The sequence below is a fragment of the Lycium barbarum genome, chromosome 12, assembly GCF_019175385.1.
Source record: "Lycium barbarum isolate Lr01 chromosome 12, ASM1917538v2, whole genome shotgun sequence".
NCBI classification, from domain to species: Eukaryota; Viridiplantae; Streptophyta; class Magnoliopsida; order Solanales; family Solanaceae; genus Lycium; species Lycium barbarum.
This window is the reverse complement of record NC_083348.1, coordinates 95,380,158-95,403,961: the sequence shown is the minus strand read 5'-3', so window position 1 is coordinate 95,403,961 and position 23,804 is coordinate 95,380,158. Positions and strand designations below refer to the sequence as shown.

General features: G+C 36.8%; 1 protein-coding gene and 1 pseudogene across 5 annotated transcripts; both read left to right on the top strand.

The window, feature by feature from the left end:
• The first annotated feature begins 837 nt into the window (after positions 1-837).
• LOC132621424 (uncharacterized) lies at positions 838-3,507 on the top strand. 5 transcript variants are annotated; one of them, XM_060335688.1, is made up of 3 exons: positions 916-984; positions 1,361-1,421; positions 1,512-3,507. In XM_060335688.1, exon 3 carries the CDS (start codon positions 1,663-1,665, stop codon positions 3,142-3,144), a length of 1,482 nt encoding a protein of 493 aa, XP_060191671.1. In that variant the 5' UTR covers positions 916-984; positions 1,361-1,421; positions 1,512-1,662; the 3' UTR covers positions 3,145-3,507. The 5 variants fall into 5 exon arrangements, with proteins under 5 accessions (XP_060191669.1, XP_060191670.1, XP_060191672.1 ...); XM_060335686.1 differs by lacking the exon at positions 1,361-1,421 and having other exon boundaries at positions 838-984; positions 1,566-3,507; XM_060335687.1 differs by lacking the exon at positions 1,361-1,421 and having other exon boundaries at positions 854-984.
• Positions 3,508-4,181: 674 nt separating this feature from the next.
• On the top strand, positions 4,182-7,694 carry LOC132624688 (uncharacterized protein At4g37920-like; annotated as a pseudogene).
• The last annotated feature ends 16,110 nt before the right edge of the window (positions 7,695-23,804 follow it).

Below are 23,804 nucleotides of genomic sequence, written 5' to 3'. Positions count from 1 at the left end.
TTTCTTTAGAAAAAATGCTTATTTTAAAAATGATGCTTGGCCAAATTTTTGCAGAAAATAAATGCTTTTGGAGAGTAGCAGAAGGTGATTTTAGAAGTTAAAAATTGTAGTTTTTCCCCAAAATCACTTTCTTTGAAAAATACTTTTGAGAAAATATACTTAGAAGTACTCTTTAAAAGTTTAACCAAACACTAAGCCAATCTGGATATGATTTGAAATTATGATATGGAATTAGTTGTTTGAAATCAGGATGATTTGAAGTTGAAGTTTTGTTTAGACATGTAATTTGGATTTTTTTTCATATATATAAAAACCCTACAGTTGTAAAAACCATTAAGACTTTCCAATTCTTATACAATCTTACCAAATGAGGAAATCATACTTCATAACAAAGTTAATACGCTGTTATAAGATTTTTTTTATAAAAATACAATATTTATTGATCGAATTTTAGTTCAATAAAAGAAAATTTGAACATGAGTTGTAGTATAACTACTCTTTAATATAATCGTCTCATATGGTATTAAACATGAGCTCTTTAAAATTGAACACGAGTTGATAAACATGATTGGTAGATATATTCACAAACTTATAAATTATTTTTTATAAAATATAAACTTATGAATCAAGTTTTATATTAAAAATAATAATTAAAATCATGATTTAAAATCCCATTTGAAATTTAAAATCATAATATAAAGTTAAAATTGAAATTTTATACAAATTACATAAACAGCCGCTTATTTGAACTCAAAATACGTGATCAAACGCCTACTAAATAGTGCTCAAAAGTATTTTATTTTACATAAGTTGCTTTCTTTTGGGTTAAATGATTTTACTATTATACCGCTAATATTATTACGTAATCCCTAAAATAAAACCCCTAACCCTCTCCCTAATTTTATTCTTTCATACGACTCCTCCGAAATCCAGCATCAAGAAGCAACCAACTTCCCAAGCTTGTCTTCCTCAAAATCAGGAGTGGTGAGAAAGCTTTCTCCTTTCATCTTCCTTATAAATCACTCTTTTTGGTTCTGTTGCACGCTGAGAAAGAGCATCTTAATCTGTGTTTTCTTCTTTCCTTTTTTTTCTTTTTTAAAAGAAATATCTTAGCTTGGGGTTTAGCTTATAAGGAGCTTAAGGCAACTTGAATGAATCTGAGATATCATGAGGAAATCACCTTAATCCTTTATGTTAATTAAGATATATGTACCAGTACGACGTAATATGTGTTTATGTTTTGCTTCATTTGTTTTGTATCTTGATATTTTGCTGTCTTATTTTCCTTGCAATCCTGCATCGATTACATTTATTTTTTAGCCGAGGGTCTATCGGAAATAACCTCTCTAACCCCACACAGGGAGGGGTAAGGTCTGCGTACATCATATTCTCCCCATACCCCACTTGAAGGATTACACTGGGTATGCTGTTGTTGTTGGACTTCAATTTTCAAACGTGTTTCAGCTTTGGGATTTAGCTAATTTTTTTTGTTCTTCTTGCATGGATTAAAGTTATATAATGTGATAGTCTCCGCATTACTCTTTGAAGCTCATTCTCTTTCTCAGCTGGCGGCAAAAACTAGACATCTTTTGGAGAATTCGGTGGGCAGAGCTGAATAACTCATTACTCTGTGGATTGGTTTGTTTTGGTGAAGTATAAGAGATGCCCAAAGAGCTTCCTGGATTTTACTATGATGCGGAGAAGAACAGATATTTCCCTATTAAGGGTCCGATTCCTGGCTCCTCTAAGAAACGAAAATCACCTCCATCTAAGGAGAGACACAAAGGGAAATGCATGAAATCAAGGAGCAACAATAAGTTACTCCATGTTAGAGAGTTGTATGGTAAAGTCATTGAAACCAGAAAAGGGAAACTAAATACTCAAATGGAATTCCTGAAGAAACACGCATCATACCCTCTGATTTGGAAGTATGATGGGACTCAAAGAGTTGTTGACAGTGCCTTGGAGCACTTGACTGTTGATCTAAACACGCCAGAGGGCCTGTTGAAAACTGATATTCTGTTGACAGGTGGCATGAATGGCTCGTTGTGTCTATATGAAGTTGGAAAGGTTGGACAAGAATTTAATCAAGGGGTAAAATGCTTGCCAGATCGTGTTTGGCCTCTCAAAGCCGGATACGGAGAAGGGTACTGTGACTCACCTGGACATGTCTGGAGACCTCCAGGAGCTTTTGTACATATGCCATCCAATATATCTTGTATAAAGATGTCCCAGAAGCACCCTGCATCTGTCAGTGATGCTTCTTTAAAGCATGTTCTGATAACTACTCTGGGAGCTGAATCATCTGGTGGAACAGTCAACATTCTGAACCTGAGTGAACCACTAGATCTTAATTCAAGTATACCAACTTTTAGAAGCAGGATTTCTGAGATTACTTCATTTGAGCATACAATTTGGACAGCAGATTGTAGTCATGATCAGAAACAAGCAGTAATAGGCACCAATAGAGGAGCTGCAATGTTGGACATAGAAACAGGAGTGAAATCCTGGGTTTGTCGGTCTAAAAGCGACATTTTCTCCATACAATTTGACAATTCAGAAAATATTGTTTTATGTGGGCTAAGAAATGGAACAATTTTGGCCATCGACACCCGTCAAAAACCAGGAGATTTTTCTGGTAGACTTCCTCATAATAGAATTCCGTGCCATCCTGATGGACCTTCTAGTAGGTTTAAAAACTCTGCTAGAGATTCCTTCCAGATCAAAGGGAAGATGTACCATGGCAACACAATATCTATGCCTTCATCTGTATGTTGTTTGGCATCTTTGAGACTTTATGATCGATGTTTCCTGGCAAGCTCCATGGATGGATCAATAAAGCTTTATGATCAACGTCTAATGAGGGGTGCAATTCAATCTTATGAGGGAAATAAAAATTCTCATAGTCGTATACAGCTTGGAGTTGACCCCTCAGAGACAATTGTCATGTCAGGTGGAGAGGACTGTCATTTGCGGCTATGGAGTATCAAATCTGGTGAATTGCTATTCAGCGAGAAATTCATGGATACGATCCCCTCGGTTGTACGCTGGCCAAAAACTGGAGGTCTCCTAGGAGTGGGAAAGCAGATCCAAGGTGCATGGCTTGGATCTGAAGAAGGGTTGTTTTTCATGGACTGGCCTTGAAGAATGTTCTTTGTGATTTCTTACTTGGAATATTCAGAACTTTGCACATACGGCTGTCAGCTGGTTTTGAATGATACACAACTCACCTGATTATGAATGGGAACTGAAAGACATTAATTTTAGCTTGTCGACAACAAATTAGGAGCGGAGACTGAAATCTTGGTTTTGCCTTGAGGAGTTTCTTCCTTCTCATATTATGTATAACTTACAGAAAGGAGATTAGAACTGAAAAACTCCAGGATTGTAGGTTGTAACTGAGTCAGACTTTTACTAGGTTTGTTTATTAGATTAATTTTATTTCAAAAAAAATGTGATAGTTTAAATGTAATTCTTTTATGCTATCAATGTAGTTCAACTTAGCTACTCGTACCCTATCTTTTTTACATTACCAATTCACGTTTCATGTGTACAGTTTTCATAATTTGATTGTTAATTATAACAAGCAATGAGAAACATGATTACTTGGTAGCAAAATAGTTTAGCTTTTGGTTTAATTATTTTATTTATGTGAAGTTAGATTAGCAAACTGCTCTTTTGGAATGAGTTTTATTTAGTATTGGAGTGTTCTTTTGACAAAATTCACGTATAGTACTTGATAATTCATAGAAAGAAAGAGCTTAAAGAATATAAATAATGTTACCTTTTTAAACTAAATTTTAAAAGGTAATTAAACAAGAAAGGAACTAGAAGATATTCTGTTGAACTTTGATTATTTTGATTTGTACTGTTGGAATAAATATCATTATATGTGTATGTTTATAGCTAAATCAGACATTCTCTTCAGATTGTTTGTATTCTATCATGTCGACTTCTGGACGGACTAACGCTAAGTGGGACGATTAGGCTCATATTAAATTGAATGAATTGTGTGCGCAAGAGATTAGAAAAGGAAATAGGCCAAATACTTATTTGTCCAAAGATGGATGGAAGAATATATTAAATGAGTTCAACAAGAAGACGGGAAGAAAATATAATAAAAAACAAATAAAAAATCCTTGGGATCACATGAAAGCCAATTGGACTCTTTTTAAGCAGTAATGAAAGGAGAGACAGGTTTAGGTGGGATGAAGCAAGAAAAACAGTTGTTGCAGATGATGATTGGTGGGAGCGAAAACTTAAGGTACATTGCTTGCGCTTCTCTATACTCTATTCTTAATTCCTTTAATTGTAACATCATTTATTTTCTTACAGTAGTTTTAATTCTTTTACAGGAGAATACAGGAGAATTCTAAATACCAAAAATTTAGGAACAAAGATCTCTCCCTTGTATGGTTTTGGTATGATGCAGCATTTACTGATATTGTTGCCACTGGAGAGAGAGCACGAGCAACAACTCATGAACAACTACCTCAAAATGGATTGGACGATGATGAAGGAACAAATTATGTTAGTGATAATGAGTGGGACCAATTTAGTCATCATAATGATGAAAGAAGTGATGAGAGTGATGATATCCGGAATATAGATTCCATTAGGTTTCCAGAGCCGTCATCGAAAAAGCGAAAGTCGAGAAATGGAAGTGGCACCAGCAGTCAGGTGAAAAAGTTCAAGACAACATGGTGCATCAACTCTAAAAGAGGATATACACTCTCTAGTTGAGACATTGAATAAAAGCACATCTACTTCTCATGCAGCATAGAGGTCACTTTTAACAAGTGTATGGACCTTTTGGAAAATATTCCTGGTATTTTTACAGGGAGTGATATTTTCAATTTTGCTGTGAATATGTTGACTCAGAAAGAGATGCGACAGGCATTTTGCGATATATGCATTTTTATAACATTGACCATCAAATAGATATCATACTTGCTACAATGGTGATTCACAATTACATTAGAACGAAATGTAAGGTGGACAACGCATTCCAAGAAGCTGAAAACGACGTCGCATAAGCATGTCTTATCTATAGAAGAGAGAAGAAAATCAGGATTCAGGAATCAGCCATTGTTGGAGAATTTTTCTCAGCTCATGGAGCAAGCGTAGTGAACCATGACCCATTTCCTCAGCTTGGAGACATAAATCTCCGCCACCACAAATCTCTCTCTTTTTCGCATCCCCTTTTCACCTTCCAATGCAGTGTTACCCATAGCTTCTCTCAAATCTCTGGCCCTGCTTTTGGAGAATTCCAAGAAATCGGCATCAAGAACACCAACAAGAACAAGTACCAGAATTCCATCAACCAGTAGTAACTACTTTGTCATATTTTCCTGTATTGCTATCTTTTTTCGCCCCACTTTTCTTGATTAATAAATACTTTCTATGGTTCTTGTTTAGAGGTGTTGGACAGTGGTGTATCTACTGCAGCAGTAGAAGGAGAAGCTGATGTTGAAGTTGCTGAGGGGTATACAATTACTCAGTTTTGTGATAAAATGATTGATTCATTCCTAAATGACAAACCCAAGTCAAAAGATTGGAGAAAATACTTGGTTTTTAGAGAAGAACGGTGAAAGTACAGAGATAGATTTTACAGTAGGTGTCAAACTCGAGCTGACGCAGAAGCTGATACTCAAATGAAGGAAAATTGATTAGCTTGACTAGAAAACTTAGGAAGGTATGTTGAATTTCTGTTAATGCATATTTCCATTGAAGGTTGAAAATGAGAAGTCTGTGTTTTACTTTAAAAGGCTAGCTTTAGATTCACGAATTGTTCTTGATCAAGAATGAGTAATTGCAGATTGATGATGAAATGGAAAGGCACAGGGAACTTCTCAAAGATATACAAGATAACCCCGGGGATTTGAATGCAATTGTTACTAAGAGGCGCAATTACTTCAGTGCTGAATTCTTTCAGCATCTGACTTTGCTTTCAGAAAATTATGACTTAGAGGACCGAGATGGTAAAGTAGCTTTGCTGATGGAATTACTGTTCTTTTAGCTTTGATGGTTTTAGTTATGGGTCGTTGTTGTCAATGGAAGGGAATTGAAACTGTTCTGCAGCATTTTGCATTTTGAACTATAATTTCATGGCATGAGATTTCAAGCTAAACTAGTTAGGGATACAAAGGATTGTTGCTATTAACTTCAGCATTGTTGAACGACCATTCAAGGGCTGCTTAAGCCCTGAAGCTCAGTGCAACACGGGCGGTCACTTTGACTCGCCTAAGTGGTGCTTTGGTGCAAGCACTAAGTCAATGCCACTGGGCTTTGTCCTAAAGAAGGAAACACGAAAGATAAATAGAGCTAGCGATATAATATATCAATTGTTAAGGGAACATTGTGGATGAATATGCCATTACTCGGTGCTGAGGTAGGAAGTTAGAAATTCAGAATAAGATAGATATTGACCAGTCTAAAGTAGAAACTTAAACTTGTGTCTTTGCATTTGAAATATGAATTTAAAATTATTATTGAACTTAACTGACACCATTTCTAGTTTATATATTTCTTTTGATTGTAGTTACTTCACTTTCTTGGACTTTCCATTACATATATTTTTAACTTTTCTCCTAATTTGCACCTTTCTTCACCAAGACGCTCACTTTAATTGCGATTTGCAGTTTAAGCCCCAACAGACACTACCAGTGTTTCTGGGTTTTTCGCCTTTGACAACACTGGTCAGACTGTGACTAGTCCTTTTTTCCTTACTCTTATGCTTGAGTCGTGTCTGTTCTAGGAAGTATCTAATGAAAATGCCGTTTATTCTTTTTATTTGATAAAGAGCATGCCATTTACTTGATATGATCACTGATGAAAGTTTTGAAATGAGAACCATCAATCTCTTTGATTTGAAAAATTGTGATATTTGAATAGGGCTTTTTTCTTGATTATAATAACTAGTATCTGACTGAAGGTAGCTGTTTCTACCTAAGATTATCTTGTCTAAGATAGTTTTGACCTCACCAATATCCTTTAAATGCTTTCTTTTCATAATCAAAATTAGATATCTCAAAGCTGAACCCTGAGAACTAAAGCCAGTCAGAATCTTTAGATAGTTGCTCCATGGTTCGCTTTAAATAATTTAACTAACATAAAGGCAGGAGTCTTTCTTTTTCTCTTTTCATTTTCCATAATATGCAATGTGTGCGCTTTCCTTATACAAATAATCCAACTATTGGGTTACCATGAAGCAGATTTACATGACGTTTAAATGATCTTGATAAATTTTCTCATATTTTGTGAATTTTTGAATGAGCAGCATATGCCAGACTTGGGACTAGATGCTTGTCTGCTGTCAGTGCTTATGATAACACACTGGAGATTGTGGGAACATTAGATACTGCCCTGGCCAAATTTGATGACATCTTGAACTCTCCATCAGTAGATGGAGCATGTGACAAGATTAAAAGCCTTGCCAAGACTAAAGAACTTGACTCTTCTTTGGTGCTGCTGATAAATGGTGCTTGGGCTTCGGCAGAAGAATCCTCCACCATGAGAAAATGAGGTATGGACATTTGTAGTCCATTTGGAAAATATCCCCTGGTATTTTTATAAGTAGTTTTATTTTCAATTTTGCTGTGAATGTGTTGACTCAGAAAGAGATGCGACAGGCAATTTGCGAGATATAAATTCTTATAACATTGAGCATCAAAGAGATATCGTACTTGCTATAATGGCGATTCACAATTACATTAGAAAGAAATGTAAGGTGGGACGCATTCCAAGAAGCTGAGAATGAGAGATATATGCCATTTGTTGATCCTGATATTGACATACCTGTCGGAGCTAACGGTGTAAATGCAGAAAATACAGAAAATCAAGGAGATAACATGTGGATGGCAATTCCTGATCAGAGTATTTTTCGTAGTTGAATATTTTAATTAAATAAAATTTCATTAAGCGTTTGCTTCTCCGGTGCAAATATTTTTTGAACGATTTAAATATGTTTTGCACGATCGAAAATCTTGTAAAAGTCACCTTTCTTATTAGTGTAAACAACTTTAAGTATATTTAAATTATTTTAACATAAAGCCTGTTTATCCGCACTTTTTCTGCTAAACACTTTAGCTGCTTATTAAAAGTTTTAGCAATTCTATCTAAACTCGTAACTGCTTATTTATTAAATTAGTTTCAACACTTCTAAACAAGCTCCAAGTCTGGTATTTCCTTGTTTTTCTGTCCCTCCTTCAAAGATCTGCACTTTTTCTCATTTTGTTTTTCCAGAGCAAAAGATTGAGTTCACTCCATAAGACGAAGATTTACTTTGTCCAACTAGGAAGCTGAGCTAGAGCCCGTTTGGATTGGCTTTTTTCAGCTTTTTTGAATGTTTGACTGGCCAGCTTAAAGTCATTTTGTGTTTAAAATAAGTTCAAAAAAATAATTGGGTCCATTTGACTTAGCCTATCTAAAGCAGCTTATAAGCCAAAAAAAAAAAGTTAGACTACCCAACTTATTTTTTTTAGCTTATAAGCTGTTTGCAACTTATAGGCATAAGTCCATCCAAACAGGCTCCTAGTCACAAGTTGTTTATATTCGCTTGGCTTTTTTACTTTGAGAATTATATATGCTCTTAGTTTGTATATTTGTTTGCTTGTAATAGATAAGAAACTTATTCACATTGGGCGTTCACACAAAATCAATATAATTTATCATGGTTGTCACACCCCATTTTTTACCCGGAGGTTAAAATTAAATTAGAAGTATGACGTATTGGAGATTCCTGTTTTTCGTGTTTGTTGTTAAGGAGTCGTCACCTAATTATTTACGGTGAATTAGGACACCTAAAGTTTATTAAAGTTATATTTAAAGTTAACTCTGTTTAAGGTCTGCGAAACTTAAGATTCTAGGTAAGGGTTCAATTAGTCTAAAGGGAAGGTATTAGGCATCGTTTAAGACCCATTAATAATGGTTAACCGACCGGACTTATAATTAATTAGGCTAAGTGTAAATATAGTATTATAGGAAAAAGAAAGTAGCCTCGTAAGTATGACTAAAGTTATGAATGGACATGTAAGGATACTATTAAAATAGAATTTGTAGAAAATAATAATTTGTATAAAAGAGTACTTTAATGCTATTTTGAAATATGACTTATAAATGTTGTTAAAATTTTAAATGAAAGTATAATAGTGTTGTTTAAAATAATATTTATAGAAAACATAATAATTTGCGTAAAGAGTTTCTAAATGTTAATTGAGACTCCAAATATTGCTAAGGCCTTAAATGAGAAATATAATAATGTTATTCGAAAAAATAAGATTTGTAAAAAATAAGATGATTTGCCTATGAATAATAGCCTTTTAAAAGATGATTTGTTAAATGTTATCTTTAGATGAAATGATGTTATATGAATATGGTGGTATAGAAATACCTAGACTTATGTTCTTAAATACGATGAAAAGTCCGTAAGCTTCTTTCTATCTTTTTTTTTTTATCACTCTTTATTTAAACAATTTCGGCTAAAAAAATATGTATAATTGGATAAATCTTGTAAATGTTTATAAAATATGATTGAACTCCTATTTAACGATGTTTTGAAGTTCATGAGATAGTAAGAATGAAAGATGATTTATTTAACTCAAAATATATAGTCATATTATTTGAAAATCAATTACTCGAATAAATGTTATCTATAAATAGTTTAGAAAATAGAAGTGAATGTAATTTGTGGATTTAACTACCCATTACTAAACTAAAACCCTTAACTTCACTAAGGTTCATCTAAATTAACAAACAAGAAAAAATGTTAGTCATACAATACACATCATATGCACACAAAAAATAAAAATAGAGGAATAGGTATGATGTGAATGGGCTCAGCCCATTTTAGACTGCTGTGACCTTCTGTCTGCTGTTGACATTGATTGGGCTTTTGGCCCAAATTTTATTTCCTTGTTTGACTGTAGATTGGCTGACTTGGAAGAGAAATTGCGTTGGGTTTGAGCCCAACACCGAATGCGGGAGATGACGGGTCCGAGGGACTCGTATGCGATAGTCATGCATAAAAATGAAAAGAAAGGATTAGTATACGATCAATGGATAATGTTAAACATGTGAGGTATAAATTCAAACAAATCAACAGATTGTATACATACTGTGTATATCTTGGTATATTTGAAATATACCTTATGTATACGTAGGTATACAACCTCAGTACCTTAACAACATTAGAGCATTTATAACATTTAAGGAACACCATCTGCCCAGTAGCAGCAATGCATATTGCAAGAAGAAATTATATAAGATACTAAGGCGAACAACATCTGCATAGCAGTGGCTGCAAGTGAAGAAGGAAACGAGGATGTGGACTGCTTATCAGCACAAGAGACAGATCAGATGCAGTTCAAATACTCACTATGCCAAGTAGAGTGAAAGCCATAATGGAAGCATATTAGGCAAAGTAATGGTAAATGGAAAGAATGAGGCATGGATGTGGGATGCACATGGGCAATCAGCAAGCATAATGGACAATGAAAAAGGCTTCAATACTCTGGTTCATGTTCAAATGGAACATCTCATTTATCACTGATACAATAACCTTAATTATTAAGCAAAAGGTAGCTAAATCCAGATAGGTGTATCAATATATGCAGGTACTAACAAAGGTCGAGCTCAAGACAGTAGAAGTGTCAACATGCTTTCTAAAACAGTCCAGTTAGCAGGCAAATGGATGCAATAGGATGATGGCTATAATATGGCATCTCAGGGATAGTCAAAAGCAAATCAAGTTGGTAATTAACTCAATCATGCAAGGCAACATTAAATGGGATGGGTTTTCATGCTGTGAAGATGCCAAGAATGAACATTTTAGGTTCAGTGTGAGCTCAAGCTTAGTCAATCAAACAAGATCATATTTAAATGAATTCCAACCTTAAAGTAGACAATCCCAACACAGGAGTTAAACAAAGATTTACAGTTTACGAAGAAGAAGGCTATTAGGTAGTTAAAGTAGACATAGAACACAAAAACAAAACTCACTCTGTAACTGAACAAAGAATACAACCCAGTGGCAAACCAAACTAAAAATAACGCAAAACTAAGTTCATGTTAAGAATGCAGGTTGACCTGGGCCTTATTGGTGTTTATAAGTGTTCTTCACAGTAGACAAACAAGTATTGAGCCTCTTTTACCTCAGCAGTCTTTGTTTACATAGCCTAGAACCCATAAACTAACATGCCCTTAGTCAAATAGTATGATCAGATACCATTCTTAATATAGTTCAGGTGGCAGGTAAAGCACATCTTAAATTCTTATCCACAACGGCACTTCAAACAGAACCTATACGATATTGCTAAACCACTACAACAAAGGACTTTAACCAAAACAGACATATTAGAGCATGCACAATCCTATCAGATTACAAAAACATACTACTAATAATACAAGCATAGAAACCAACAGCTTTGAGGAGAGTGAGATGGACAGAAACCACACTAATGTGATATCCTTCTGTGACAAACTCAAATCTTTCTCAAACAGCGTAAGTAGATAGTTCATATTTTACCCCGAGAACGAATAATTCACATAGCTAACCTAGTTGTAGTCCTTAAATAGGCCTGGTCAGACATTACACATATACAACATACATTTTACTCTTAAGCAGCCTAGATATATTTTTAATGACAAGAGACCCTCACAAGCTAGTATGGACTCGAATAACCATAAATAAAGATAACATTTACAAACAAATGGCCTAAACATGTAGCTAAGCATTTTGTAGAAAAAAAAGGATTCAAACAAACAACCTCCATTTCAGATTTAGGATAGCATATGTATAGTTAAGCAAATACTCAGACCCAACATTTCACAATAGCAGTCATAGCTAATCACACTGAGTATGTTTAACAGGTCTAAAATGCAGACAGATCTGAGATGCTAACTAAGCATGACGAACAAAAGTGGCATGATTTTGATTAAGACAGGATTAACTAACTAAAACATGATTATAAACTAACCACATGCTTAACAAAATCTTGCACTAAATACATAATTATAAACCAACAGGAAGCATATCCGCCAATTATACTACTTATCACCCTAATAACAAATTTAATCTCATAATCAAATGCGAACAGGAAACTAAAACACATAATTAACACAAAAGACACTTAAACATCATTAAATGCTATAAATAAAGGCGAAAGAAAGAGGATTACCTTTCGTGGGTGCAGTGAAGTGGGTGTCGACGGTCACGAATCTACTCGAACACGACGAACTCGAAACCGATTAAAGTAATTAAGGCTTCAGACCAAAATAAAAAATAGAATGATACATTAGCTGTTATTTTTTTGGGTAAGGCCCTCTTTTCATTAAAACTTGTGTTTTGTAGGGGTTTTTTTATCGTTCCCAAAAACTGGGTTTCTTCGATCTCCTTTCCTCTGTCTTTATAGAGTGGGGAGAGAGAGGAGCGGTGTGGGGTAGCGGTGTAGGGTAGGCGACGGTGTTGGAGAGGAGCGTGTGTCGGCTGTGGGTGGAGAGTGGGGAAGCGGGGTGCGGCGATGATGATGATGAAAGGAGAAAAAAGAAAGGGAAGTAGGGTAGAGGGGAGCGGAGTGGGGTAGTGGTGTGGGGAACGGTGATGGGGTCGTCGGCGAGGTGGGGACGAGGAGCGTGAGAGGAGCGGAAATGGTGGGAGAGGGGAGCGGCGGTGAAAGGGAGAGAGGGAGAGTATAGAGAGAGAGAGGAGGCGGAGAAAAGAGTAAGAGAAAGAGAAAGAGAATAGGTTTTAGGGTAAAAATATTGGGTCGGGTCTGATCAATTTCATTTGGGCTGGACCGGGTAAGATGTGAGCTGGTCTGGGTAGAAAAAAATATGGGTTGGGTATAAAAATGTGGGTTATTTATTTGGGTAGGGAAATAATATTGTATTCGTATTTCGGGTCATGAGTTTGGCTGAAAATTGTTGATCCTTCCTCCGCTATTTAATTATTTTTGGGCTTCTAGTTTAATAACTGGTATAATATATATTATGTAAATATAATAAATAATTAATATGTAGAAAAAAAAAATATTTTGCAAAGTGTTGTCTTGTAATTAATTTAACGATTCCAAACCCGAGAATGAAACTATGACTAACCGTTTAAAATCTGTGATAAAGTAATACTTATAATGTTAAAAAATAAAAGTAGCGAAAATAATAGTAGTGAAAATAAAGTATTTAGCTCGTCGGTAAATTTAGAAACCCGGGTAAATTAAATAGGAGAGGGACAAAATTGGGTGTCAACAGATGCCCCTCTTCGACCGGAGATGATGTAAGAATCTTTGGGCGAAGAAGTTGACGTAGTAGCCAATTTTGTTTGGACCAACGAATATGAGTTTTTAAGAAAGTACGGTTTAGAAAAATTGATGGAAAATATTATAAGGGCCGAAGGAATTATGGAAAATTATGGCCGAACCTCAGTTTCGAGCTGCCTACATATCTCGGGTTGCACGAGAATCAGGCCATGTGTAGTTCAAAAGTTTTGTGGATTCATAATCTTGCGGGGTTGTAGACAGGTGACGAGAACGTTCAAGAATGGAACACATGCTTATAGCCTCCTAATTATAAATGTGATGCACAACACACCCATAAGGAGGACTCTACTAGACACGGTGTAAATTCTTCAAAGATGCCCCAGTGTCGAGTTATGGAGACACTGGGTGTAGAAAGGAGTATGAGATTGTGAGAAGAGTAAATTTAGTAGAGTTTTAGCGGAGGATGTGAAAGAGAAATTAACCTATGTATCACGTGTTTGTGGACATAGGCGGATTGAGTTCGAGAGTAGATTCGCGACCTTTTCTTGTGAGTTTGGTATTCCTCTTCAGCCAATTTGCCCCAGTTCACTGCGTAAGATAAAGTTCCACGTTGTGTTGCATCTCTGCTGGTTGTATTTTCTGCCAAAACTGAAATTCATGTCAGAATTAGTAATAAAGTTGAAAGTGTAAAATTATAAAGAGTGTAAAACGATAGTAAATATGAGTGTGGGAATGAAAATGTAGCCGTGTGGCTAATGTTGTCTCTGGTTGTCTTCAGGGACTTGAATGAATGCGTGACGCGTATGCTGAGGATGTGATAATATCTCTAGTTGCATTTGAAAATGATAGTGATAAGGTCTCCGGCTGTCTTCCGGGACTCGATGATAAATGATATCTGCGAAATTTAAGGTAAATTCGTTAAAGTAGGTAAAGTAGATGATGAAATAAAGAAATGAAGTAAGGAGTAAAGTAAGTGTATAGCCGTTTGGCTTATGCAGGTGAGGCCGTGTAGCCATGCGATATCTCCGGTTGTCTTCGGGGACTTGATGTTGTGTCTCCGGTTGTCTTTGGAGACTTGATGTTGTGCCTCCGGTTGTCTTCGGGGACTTGATGCTGTGTCTCCGGTTGTCTTCGGGGACTTGATGCTGTGTCTCCGGTTGTCTTCGGAGACTTGATGCTGTGCCTCCGGTTGTCTTCGGGGACTTGATGTTGTGTCTCCGGTTGTCTTCGGGAACTTGATGTTGTGTCTCCGGTTGTCTTCGGGGACTTGATGCTGTGTCTCCGGTTTTCTTCGGAGACTTGATGCTGTGCCTCCGGTTGTCTTCGGGGACTTGATGTTGTGTCTCCGGTTGTCTTCGGGAACTTGATGTTGTGTCTCCGGTTGTCTTCGAGGACTTGATGTTGTGTCTCCGGTTGTCTTCGGGGACTTGATGTTGTGTCTCCGGTTGTCTTCGGGGACTTGATGTTGTGTCTCCGGTTGTCTTCGGGGACTTGATGATACTCCTGTAAAGTTCAAGGTAAAATCGTTAGAGTTGATGATGTGTAGCCGTCCGGCTTATGCATATGAGGCAGTATAGCCAAGTGATGCCCGGTTGTCTTCGGGACTTGATGATCTGTCTCCGGTTGTCTTCAGAGATTTGATGATGCGTCTCCGGTTGTCTTCGGGGACTTGATGATACTTCTCCGGTTGTCTTCAGAGATTTGATGATGTGTCTCCGGTTGTCTTCGGGGACTTGACAATAATTCCTGCAAAGTTCAGAGTAAAATGGTTAAAGCTGGTGAAGTATATGATAAAGTAATTGGTAAAGTATGGAGCAAAGCGGTAGAATATCCGTTTGGCTTATGATGTTGATGGTATCGTGACAGGCTGAACTAATGACGTGCGATCCTGATTTAATTCGCCTCCAACTTCGTCAACCTACAAAACAGGTATATAAAGTCATAAAGTTATTGTGATAAAATAAAAATTAAAGATAGGGTTAGAAATAAAGCCGTTTGGCTTTTTAGGCGAGGCCATATTGAGCCAGATGATGCTTTTCTGCCATGATTGATAGACTTGACTGTTGATCTCGCGGTCTTAAGTTCCTGCACTCAAAGAAAAATTCTTAGTTTGGGAGGGGGAAGTTGATTCGTGTTGACTCGAAGCTTGACGTGGTTGGCGCTCCATTCGTCTTGTTTGTTTGGATCTTGTGATCTCTGTTTAAGCCTCGGTAGATGAACAGTAGTGAAAATAATTGAAAGAAAATATTTCATTTGAAAGGTAGGTATATAAGAATATGTATAAGGAAATGTAACTATATGTAGATAAGTTGTGAAATATGTATATGTAAATGTATGTATGTAAGGAAAGATATATATGTAAATTTATGTATGTAAGTTGTAAAATATTCTGCCAACTTCGGATTGTGACACTTCTAAAGTAATTGGTTCATAATACTTCCTGTCTGGTAGCCTTAATCTTGTTGATGCACGACTGTTATTTTGTCTATATTGTTTTTCAAAAAAATATGCCCCAGTTTTGGTTCTGAGGGGTGTACTAAATTTATGTTGCGGTGTGACCGAACCTTATATAGGTTGCCTACGTATCCGCCGAGGAATCAGGTCAGAACGTAATTCGTAAGGTACATAAAGAATGGTTTGAAATTTAATAAAGGGACCGAACCCGATGTGGATTGTCTATGTATCCCGCCAAGGGATCAGGTCAGCGTAGTTCTGTTATATCAATGGTAAAGGGTTTGTTGGATTTTATCTAGGTGTGACGGTTCTGTATATTGATAGTGTACGAATCCCGCCGAGGGAATCAGGCCCTGTGTGGTTTTCTTTGATTTTTCTGTTATAGCGTAACCGAACCTTATGTGGGCTGCCTACGTATCCCCCATGGGAATCAGGTCAGCGTAGTTCGTACGGATAAGATATTTTTTGGTTTTTTTTTTTTTTTTTTTTTTGTTGTAAAGCAACCGAACCCTTTGTGGGCTGCCTACGTATCCCACCAAAGGAATCAGGTCAGCGTAGTTCGTATGCATGCCAATGGAAAAAAATTCTAACCTAGTATGACCGAGTCCCTATGTGGGCTGCCTACGTATCCACCGAGGAATCAGGTCAAGCGTAGTTCGCACCTAAAGGAAAGGTTGCAAACTAGGTTGTCTAACCTAATGTCGTACTTTGATTTCTTCTTGAATTGCTAGCTTTTAGGCTTATGTTATCACCTCTCGGCTATTTCAATTCTTGTGAGTGGAATCTTGTCTTGTCCCCCTAGTTTCTTTGTTACTCTCTCGGAATGTGTGTTGTCTATTCGTACATTTCATGTCACAATCGTAGAGTTGACAGTTTTGATAAATAAAGTAGAAAATAGATGATTAAGAAAAATCAGAAATGCATTCATAGTTTTGCAATTCAAGCTTCCACAAGGTGAAGCAAAACAAACAAAATTTTGAGTACGGTTCAAGCATCAATAAAAGAAAACAAGTTCACTACATGTTCATGCTACCAAGGCTCCCGACGGATCGAGGACGGAGTACAAGTCCAATTCTTCAGAGTCTTTCCTGGTTCGGCGCCCCATATTGTCAGTGTCTTGGTGTTGCGAGTAGTTGTATTGGATTGTTCCCACGAGAGCGACAAAGTTGTTGATCTGACTCTTTCCGCACTGGACTCCTCTAAATCTTGGCATTTCCGTGAGCAGGCAAAGGATTGTTGACCACATTGGGCTTAGCTTCAGCGAGCTGAATTACTCCTTCCTTAATCAGGGCTTCGATTTTGTTTTTAAGCCCATAGCAATCTTCAGTGGCGTGCCCAACAACTCCAGAGTGGTATGCGCAGCTTTTGGAACCATCAAACCATTTTGGGATAGGCTCGGGAATTTTTCCTTCAATCGGTTGTATTATGCCTGCTGCTTTCATTCTTTCGAACAATTGAGCCAAGGGTTCAGCGATCTGAGTGTAATTACGGGTGTTTTTGGTGTCAGGGTTTGGACGGGCTCTAGGTATAGTATGTGGTCGATTTTGGTAAGTTGGAGCTTGGTTGGGTTGATACGGGCGTGGGTTTTGATGCGGAGGCGCTCGGGGTTGGTAGTAGTTTGCTTGGGTGTTGTAAACGGGGTAAGGAGGTAGTGGAGCTTGGTAGGGTTCAGGGTAGTGGTAAGGGTGGAAAGTTTGTTGTGGGTGGTTAAAGTATGGAATGGCTTGGCTCGGCTCATGTCCTTGAGCGTTCATGACTGCAGCGACATCTTCCTTCTTCTTTTTAATCCCGTTGATAGAACCAGATTGTATAGCTTTGTTCATTGCTTGTAAAGCAATAAGATCCTGAATTTTCCCCGATTTGATTCCTTCTTCCAGTGCTTCTCCCATTCGAACAACTTCTGTGAATTTTTGTCCCATCATACCTATCATTTTCTCGTAAAATATGCCAGCCTGGCATTCAATGAAGGTAGCAGTCATTTCCCTATCATTCATCGGAGGTTGAACCCTGGCTGCTTCTGACCTCCAACGTAACGCATATTCGCGGAACGTCTCAGTTGACTTCCTGGTTAACTTAGTCATGTAAACTCTATCTGGTGTGATATCAGTGTTAAAACTGAACCTGTCCATAAAGTCTTGCGCCATGTCACTCCAACCACGCCATTTACGGACATCCTGTTGTGTATACCAAGTAAGTGCTTCGCCAGATAAGCTTCTTATGAAGAGCTTCATCCTTATGCTCTGGTCTCTGCCCACTCCAACCAGTTTGTCACAATAAGCCCTTAAGTGTGTATGAGGGTCGCCTGTTCCATTGAATGTATCAAATTTTGGCGGTTTGTATCCTACGGGTAAATCGACGTCAGGTTGGACACAGAGATCCTCATATTCTACACTCTTAGTTCCTCTAGCAACTTGAAGGTTCCTCATTGCTTCTTTGAGATTGTGGATTTCTTTTAGCAGTATGTTATCTGCCCCTGCCTTTGCATCCCTTTCCATTTCTTCGTATTGATCTACCTCGGGTTGGAACCTGACCGTTACTGGGTTGGTAAAGGTTTGTGTTTCTGTGGCATATACCGGAGGAACATATTGTGCATTTGGGGTGACAAAGTGTGCCCCGTGCATATGCTGGGTTGGATAAGTCTGGACGATGGGGGTGTTTTGGACAAGAGGTGGTGTGTTATAATTGGTGTTTATAGGTGGTTGATTTGGTGGGTTTAGAGGAGTGGTCGTGGGTAGTGGATTAGTGTTGGTGGGTAAAGGAACATAGGGAGTATGAACTAGCGATTGGCTTGGTGGGTTGACGGGTGGTGGATTATGAGTAGCATAGGTAGTGTAGGTGGGTGGTTGATTTTGTGGAGGAGTATAGCTAGTGTAAGTGGTTGGTTGACTTTGTGGGGGAGTATAGACGGATGTTGGATTTGGTGGATTTGCGGGGGTGATCGGAGGCAAGTTGTTGTTAGTAGGTGCATTGTTTTGGAGAGGAAAATGCTCAGGAACTGGGGATTCGAGTGATGGGAAACGAAGTGGTTCTGGTGCAGTATTGCTAGGTTCAGAAGGTGAATTTTGGAGTGTGATGGATAAATTGGTCAAGTCCCTAACCCGATTTAGTTCTCCACGTAGATTCTCAATTTCTTGAGTCAGGCGGGCGATATGTTCATCCCGTTGAATAGCAGTTCCATGTTCGGAAGTTTCAGGCGGATCGCTAGCGATCACGAGGTTTTCTACACCAGTTGGAACAGATGCGGCCGAATCAGACATAGTAATTTCATTTCCTTGGACAGCCCAACTACGTTCAGGTAACGATGACGTCTTTGACCTCGTGATGTAAGGATGGTCGGCCATCGAGCGTCAACACGAATCAACTCTCTGTTTGGGAATAAGATAAAATAGACATACAGTATAAACGATGTTAATCCCATGAACATATCTAGGTAAAGTCATGGTCACGTAAAGTCGAGTAAGGCATGTAGCGAATAATTTATCAAGTAGAGTCAAACAAGTTGTCAAACAAATGTAAACGATTATATCAAAACAACTAGCACGTCTTAATATGCATGTGACCTCTTTGCGCCAGAGGTGGGCCTAACGTTGTTTAAAGGATAAAATGTGCCATAATATGTCATCCCGTTGCTTTGATTATTTAAACAAATTCTATTTCCCCAACAATAAAGTACAAAAGTAATGTAACGTTTATTACATGTCAAATGAATACAACATAAAGTGTTTCCTAATCTAAATGAAGTGAATACAATTTCCTATGTCTAAATCTCAGCCCCGTTTTTGTGATGTCATTGATCTTCGTCATTCATTGTACTCCAATGCAAATCCATACCTGTCATAGAAACGTTAATCATCCTTCCCTCCTAAAGTTTAATTAATTAAAGCAAATAGTCAATATTTAGGCACAGTTATCCTTCAAACATGCACATAAAGTATGATTGGTGTCACTTGGGGTCGTGAACCCGCTTGGACGTTTGGGTAAAGTCATCTAATGGATTTAATGCACCAAGGGTATTAAACCTCCTAGGTCATGAAATGTATGCTCTTAATAAAGGGTGTTGGTTTAGCTCTATCTTAGGCTGACTAAGAGTTGGCTTCCTATGACACAAGGTTCTCCCAAGCGGACAACTTGGGAGTGGAAAGTCCGTGGCCGTCGACTGCACCGCTGATCGACTAAATCCACAAGATCAATCCAACTAAAGGGGTAATTTAGTAGTGAACGGGCGCGAACCGCGAAGCCGTTTTAAGTGTGTGAATATGTGTGAGTTTTCCAGAAGTGGAGGAAATATGAACGGAATGACAGTTTATCAAAGCAGTAACACATAAACAGTTTATATGAAACAAACAGTTTATATCAAGCAAACAATTAATAGCATGTAAAAACAGTTAACAAACAAATAAAGTAATCAAAATAAGCACACAAAACCTATTTAAACTAAGTCCGTTATGGTTAGAACCTAAGTGATTCCCCAGCGGAGTCGCCAAGCTGTCACACCCCATTTTTTACCCGGAGGTTAAAATTAAATTAGAAGTATGACGTATTGGAGATTCCGGTTTTTCGTGTTTGTTGTTAAGGAGTCGCCACCTAATTATTTACGGTGAATTAGGACACCTAAAGTTTATTAAAGTTATATTTAAAGTTAACTCTGTTTAAGGTCTGCGAAACTTAAGATTCTAGGTAAGGGTTCAATTAGTCTAAAGGGAAGGTATTAGGCATCCTATAAGACCCATTAATAATGGTTAACCGACCGGACTTATAATTAATTAGGCTAAGTGTAAATATAGTATTATAGGAAAAAGAAAGTAGCCTTGTAAGTATGACTAAAGTTATGAATGGACATGTAAGGATACTATTAAAATAGAATTTGTAGAAAATAATAATTTGTATAAAAGAGTACTTTAATGCTATTTTGAAATATGACTTATAAATGTTGTTAAAATTTTAAATGAAAGTATAATAGTGTTGTTTAAAATAATATTTATAGAAAACATAATAATTTGCGTAAAGAGTTTCTAAATGTTAATTGAGACTCCAAATATTGCTAAGGCCTTAAATGAGAAATATAATAATGTTATTCGAAAAAATAAGATTTGTAAAAAATAAGATGATTTGCCTATGAATAATAGCCTTTTAAAAGATGATTTGTTAAATGTTATCTTTAGATGAAATGATGTTATATGAATATGGTGGTATAGAAATGCCTAGACTTATGTTCTTAAATACGATGAAAAGTCCGTAAGCTTCTTTCTATCTTTTTTTTTTTTTTTTTTTATCACTCTTTATTTAAATAATTTCGGCTAAAAAAATATGTATAATTGGATAAATCTTGTAAATGTTTATAAAATATGATTGAACTCCTATTTAACGATGTTTTGAAGTTCATGAGATAGTAAGAATGAAAGATGATTTATTTAACTCAAAATATATAGTCATATTATTTGAAAATCAATTACTCGAATAAATGTTATCTATAAATAGTTTAGAAAATAGAAGTGAATGTAATTTGTGGATTTAACTACCCATTACTAAACTAAAACCCTTAACTTCACTAAGGTTCATCTAAATTAACAAACAAGAAAAAATGTTAGTCATACAATACACATCATATGCACACAAAAAATAAAAATAGAGGAATAGGTATGATGTGAATGGGCTCAGCCCATTTTAGACTGCTGTGACCTTCTGTCTGCTGTTGACATTGATTGGGCTTTTGGCCCAAATTTTATTTCCTTGTTTGACTGTAGATTGGCTGACTTGGAAGAGAAATTGCGTTGGGTTTGAGCCCAACACCGAATGCGGGAGATGACGGGTCCGAGGGACTCGTATGCGATAGTCATGCATAAAAATGAAAAGAAAGGATTAGTATACGATCAATGGATAATGTTAAACATGTGAGGTATAAATTCAAACAAATCAACAGATTGTATACATACTGTGTATATCTTGGTATATTTGAAATATACCTTATGTATACGTAGGTATACAACCTCAGTACCTTAACAACATTAGAGCATTTATAACATTTAAGGAACACCATCTGCCCAGTAGCAGCAATGCATATTGCAAGAAGAAATTATATAAGATACTAAGGCGAACAACATCTGCATAGCAGTGGCTGCAAGTGAAGAAGGAAACGAGGATGTGGACTGCTTATCAGCACAAGAGACAGATCAGATGCAGTTCAAATACTCACTATGCCAAGTAGAGTGAAAGCCATAATGGAAGCATATTAGGCAAAGTAATGGTAAATGGAAAGAATGAGGCATGGATGTGGGATGCACATGGGCAATCAGCAAGCATAATGGACAATGAAAAAGGCTTCAATACTCTGGTTCATGTTCAAATGGAACATCTCATTTATCACTGATACAATAACCTTAATTATTAAGCAAAAGGTAGCTAAATCCAGATAGGTGTATCAATATATGCAGGTACTAACAAAGGTCGAGCTCAAGACAGTAGAAGTGTCAACATGCTTTCTAAAACAGTCCAGTTAGCAGGCAAATGGATGCAATAGGATGATGGCTATAATATGGCATCTCAGGGATAGTCAAAAGCAAATCAAGTTGGTAATTAACTCAATCATGCAAGGCAACATTAAATGGGATGGGTTTTCATGCTGTGAAGATGCCAAGAATGAACATTTTAGGTTCAGTGTGAGCTCAAGCTTAGTCAATCAAACAAGATCATATTTAAATGAATTCCAACCTTAAAGTAGACAATCCCAACACAGGAGTTAAACAAAGATTTACAGTTTACGAAGAAGAAGGCTATTAGGTAGTTAAAGTAGACATAGAACACAAAAACAAAACTCACTCTGTAACTGAACAAAGAATACAACCCAGTGGCAAACCAAACTAAAAATAACGCAAAACTAAGTTCATGTTAAGAATGCAGGTTGACCTGGGCCTTATTGGTGTTTATAAGTGTTCTTCACAGTAGACAAACAAGTATTGAGCCTCTTTTACCTCAGCAGTCTTTGTTTACATAGCCTAGAACCCATAAACTAACATGCCCTTAGTCAAATAGTATGATCAGATACCATTCTTAATATAGTTCAGGTGGCAGGTAAAGCACATCTTAAATTCTTATCCACAACGGCACTTCAAACAGAACCTATACGATATTGCTAAACCACTACAACAAAGGACTTTAACCAAAACAGACATATTAGAGCATGCACAATCCTATCAGATTACAAAAACATACTACTAATAATACAAGCATAGAAACCAACAGCTTTGAGGAGAGTGAGATGGACAGAAACCACACTAATGTGATATCCTTCTGTGACAAACTCAAATCTTTCTCAAACAGCGTAAGTAGATAGTTCATATTTTACCCCGAGAACGAATAATCCACATAGCTAACCTAGTTGTAGTCCTTAAATAGGCCTGGTCAGACATTACACATATACAACATACATTTTACTCTTAAGCAGCCTAGATATATTTTTAATGACAAGAGACCCTCACAAGCTAGTATGGACTCGAATAACCATAAATAAAGATAACATTTACAAACAAATGGCCTAAACATGTAGCTAAGCATTTTGTAGAAAAAAAAGGATTCAAACAAACAACCTCCATTTCAGATTTAGGATAGCATCTGTATAGTTAAGCAAATACTCAGACCCAACATTTCACAATAGCAGTCATAGCTAATCACACTGAGTATGTTTAACAGGTCTAAAATGCAGACAGATCTGAGATGCTAACTAAGCATGACGAACAAAAGTGGCATGATTTTGATTAAGACAGGATTAACTAACTAAAACATGATTATAAACTAACCACATGCTTAACAAAATCTTGCACTAAATACATAATTATAAACCAACAGGAAGCATATCCGCCAATTATACTACTTATCACCCTAATAACAAATTTAATCTCATAATCAAATGCGAACAGGAAACTAAAACACATAATTAACACAAAAGACACTTAAACATCATTAAATGCTATAAATAAAGGCGAAAGAAAGAGGATTACCTTTCGTGGGTGCAGTGAAGTGGGTGTCGACGGTCACGAATCTACTCGAACACGACGAACTCGAAACCGATTAAAGTAATTAAGGCTTCAGACCAAAATAAAA

Coding starts and splice junctions, on each gene's coding strand:
- LOC132621424 (XM_060335686.1), top strand. CDS start 1,663: ATGCCCAAAGAGCTTCCTGGATTTTACTATGATGCGGAGAAGAACAGA.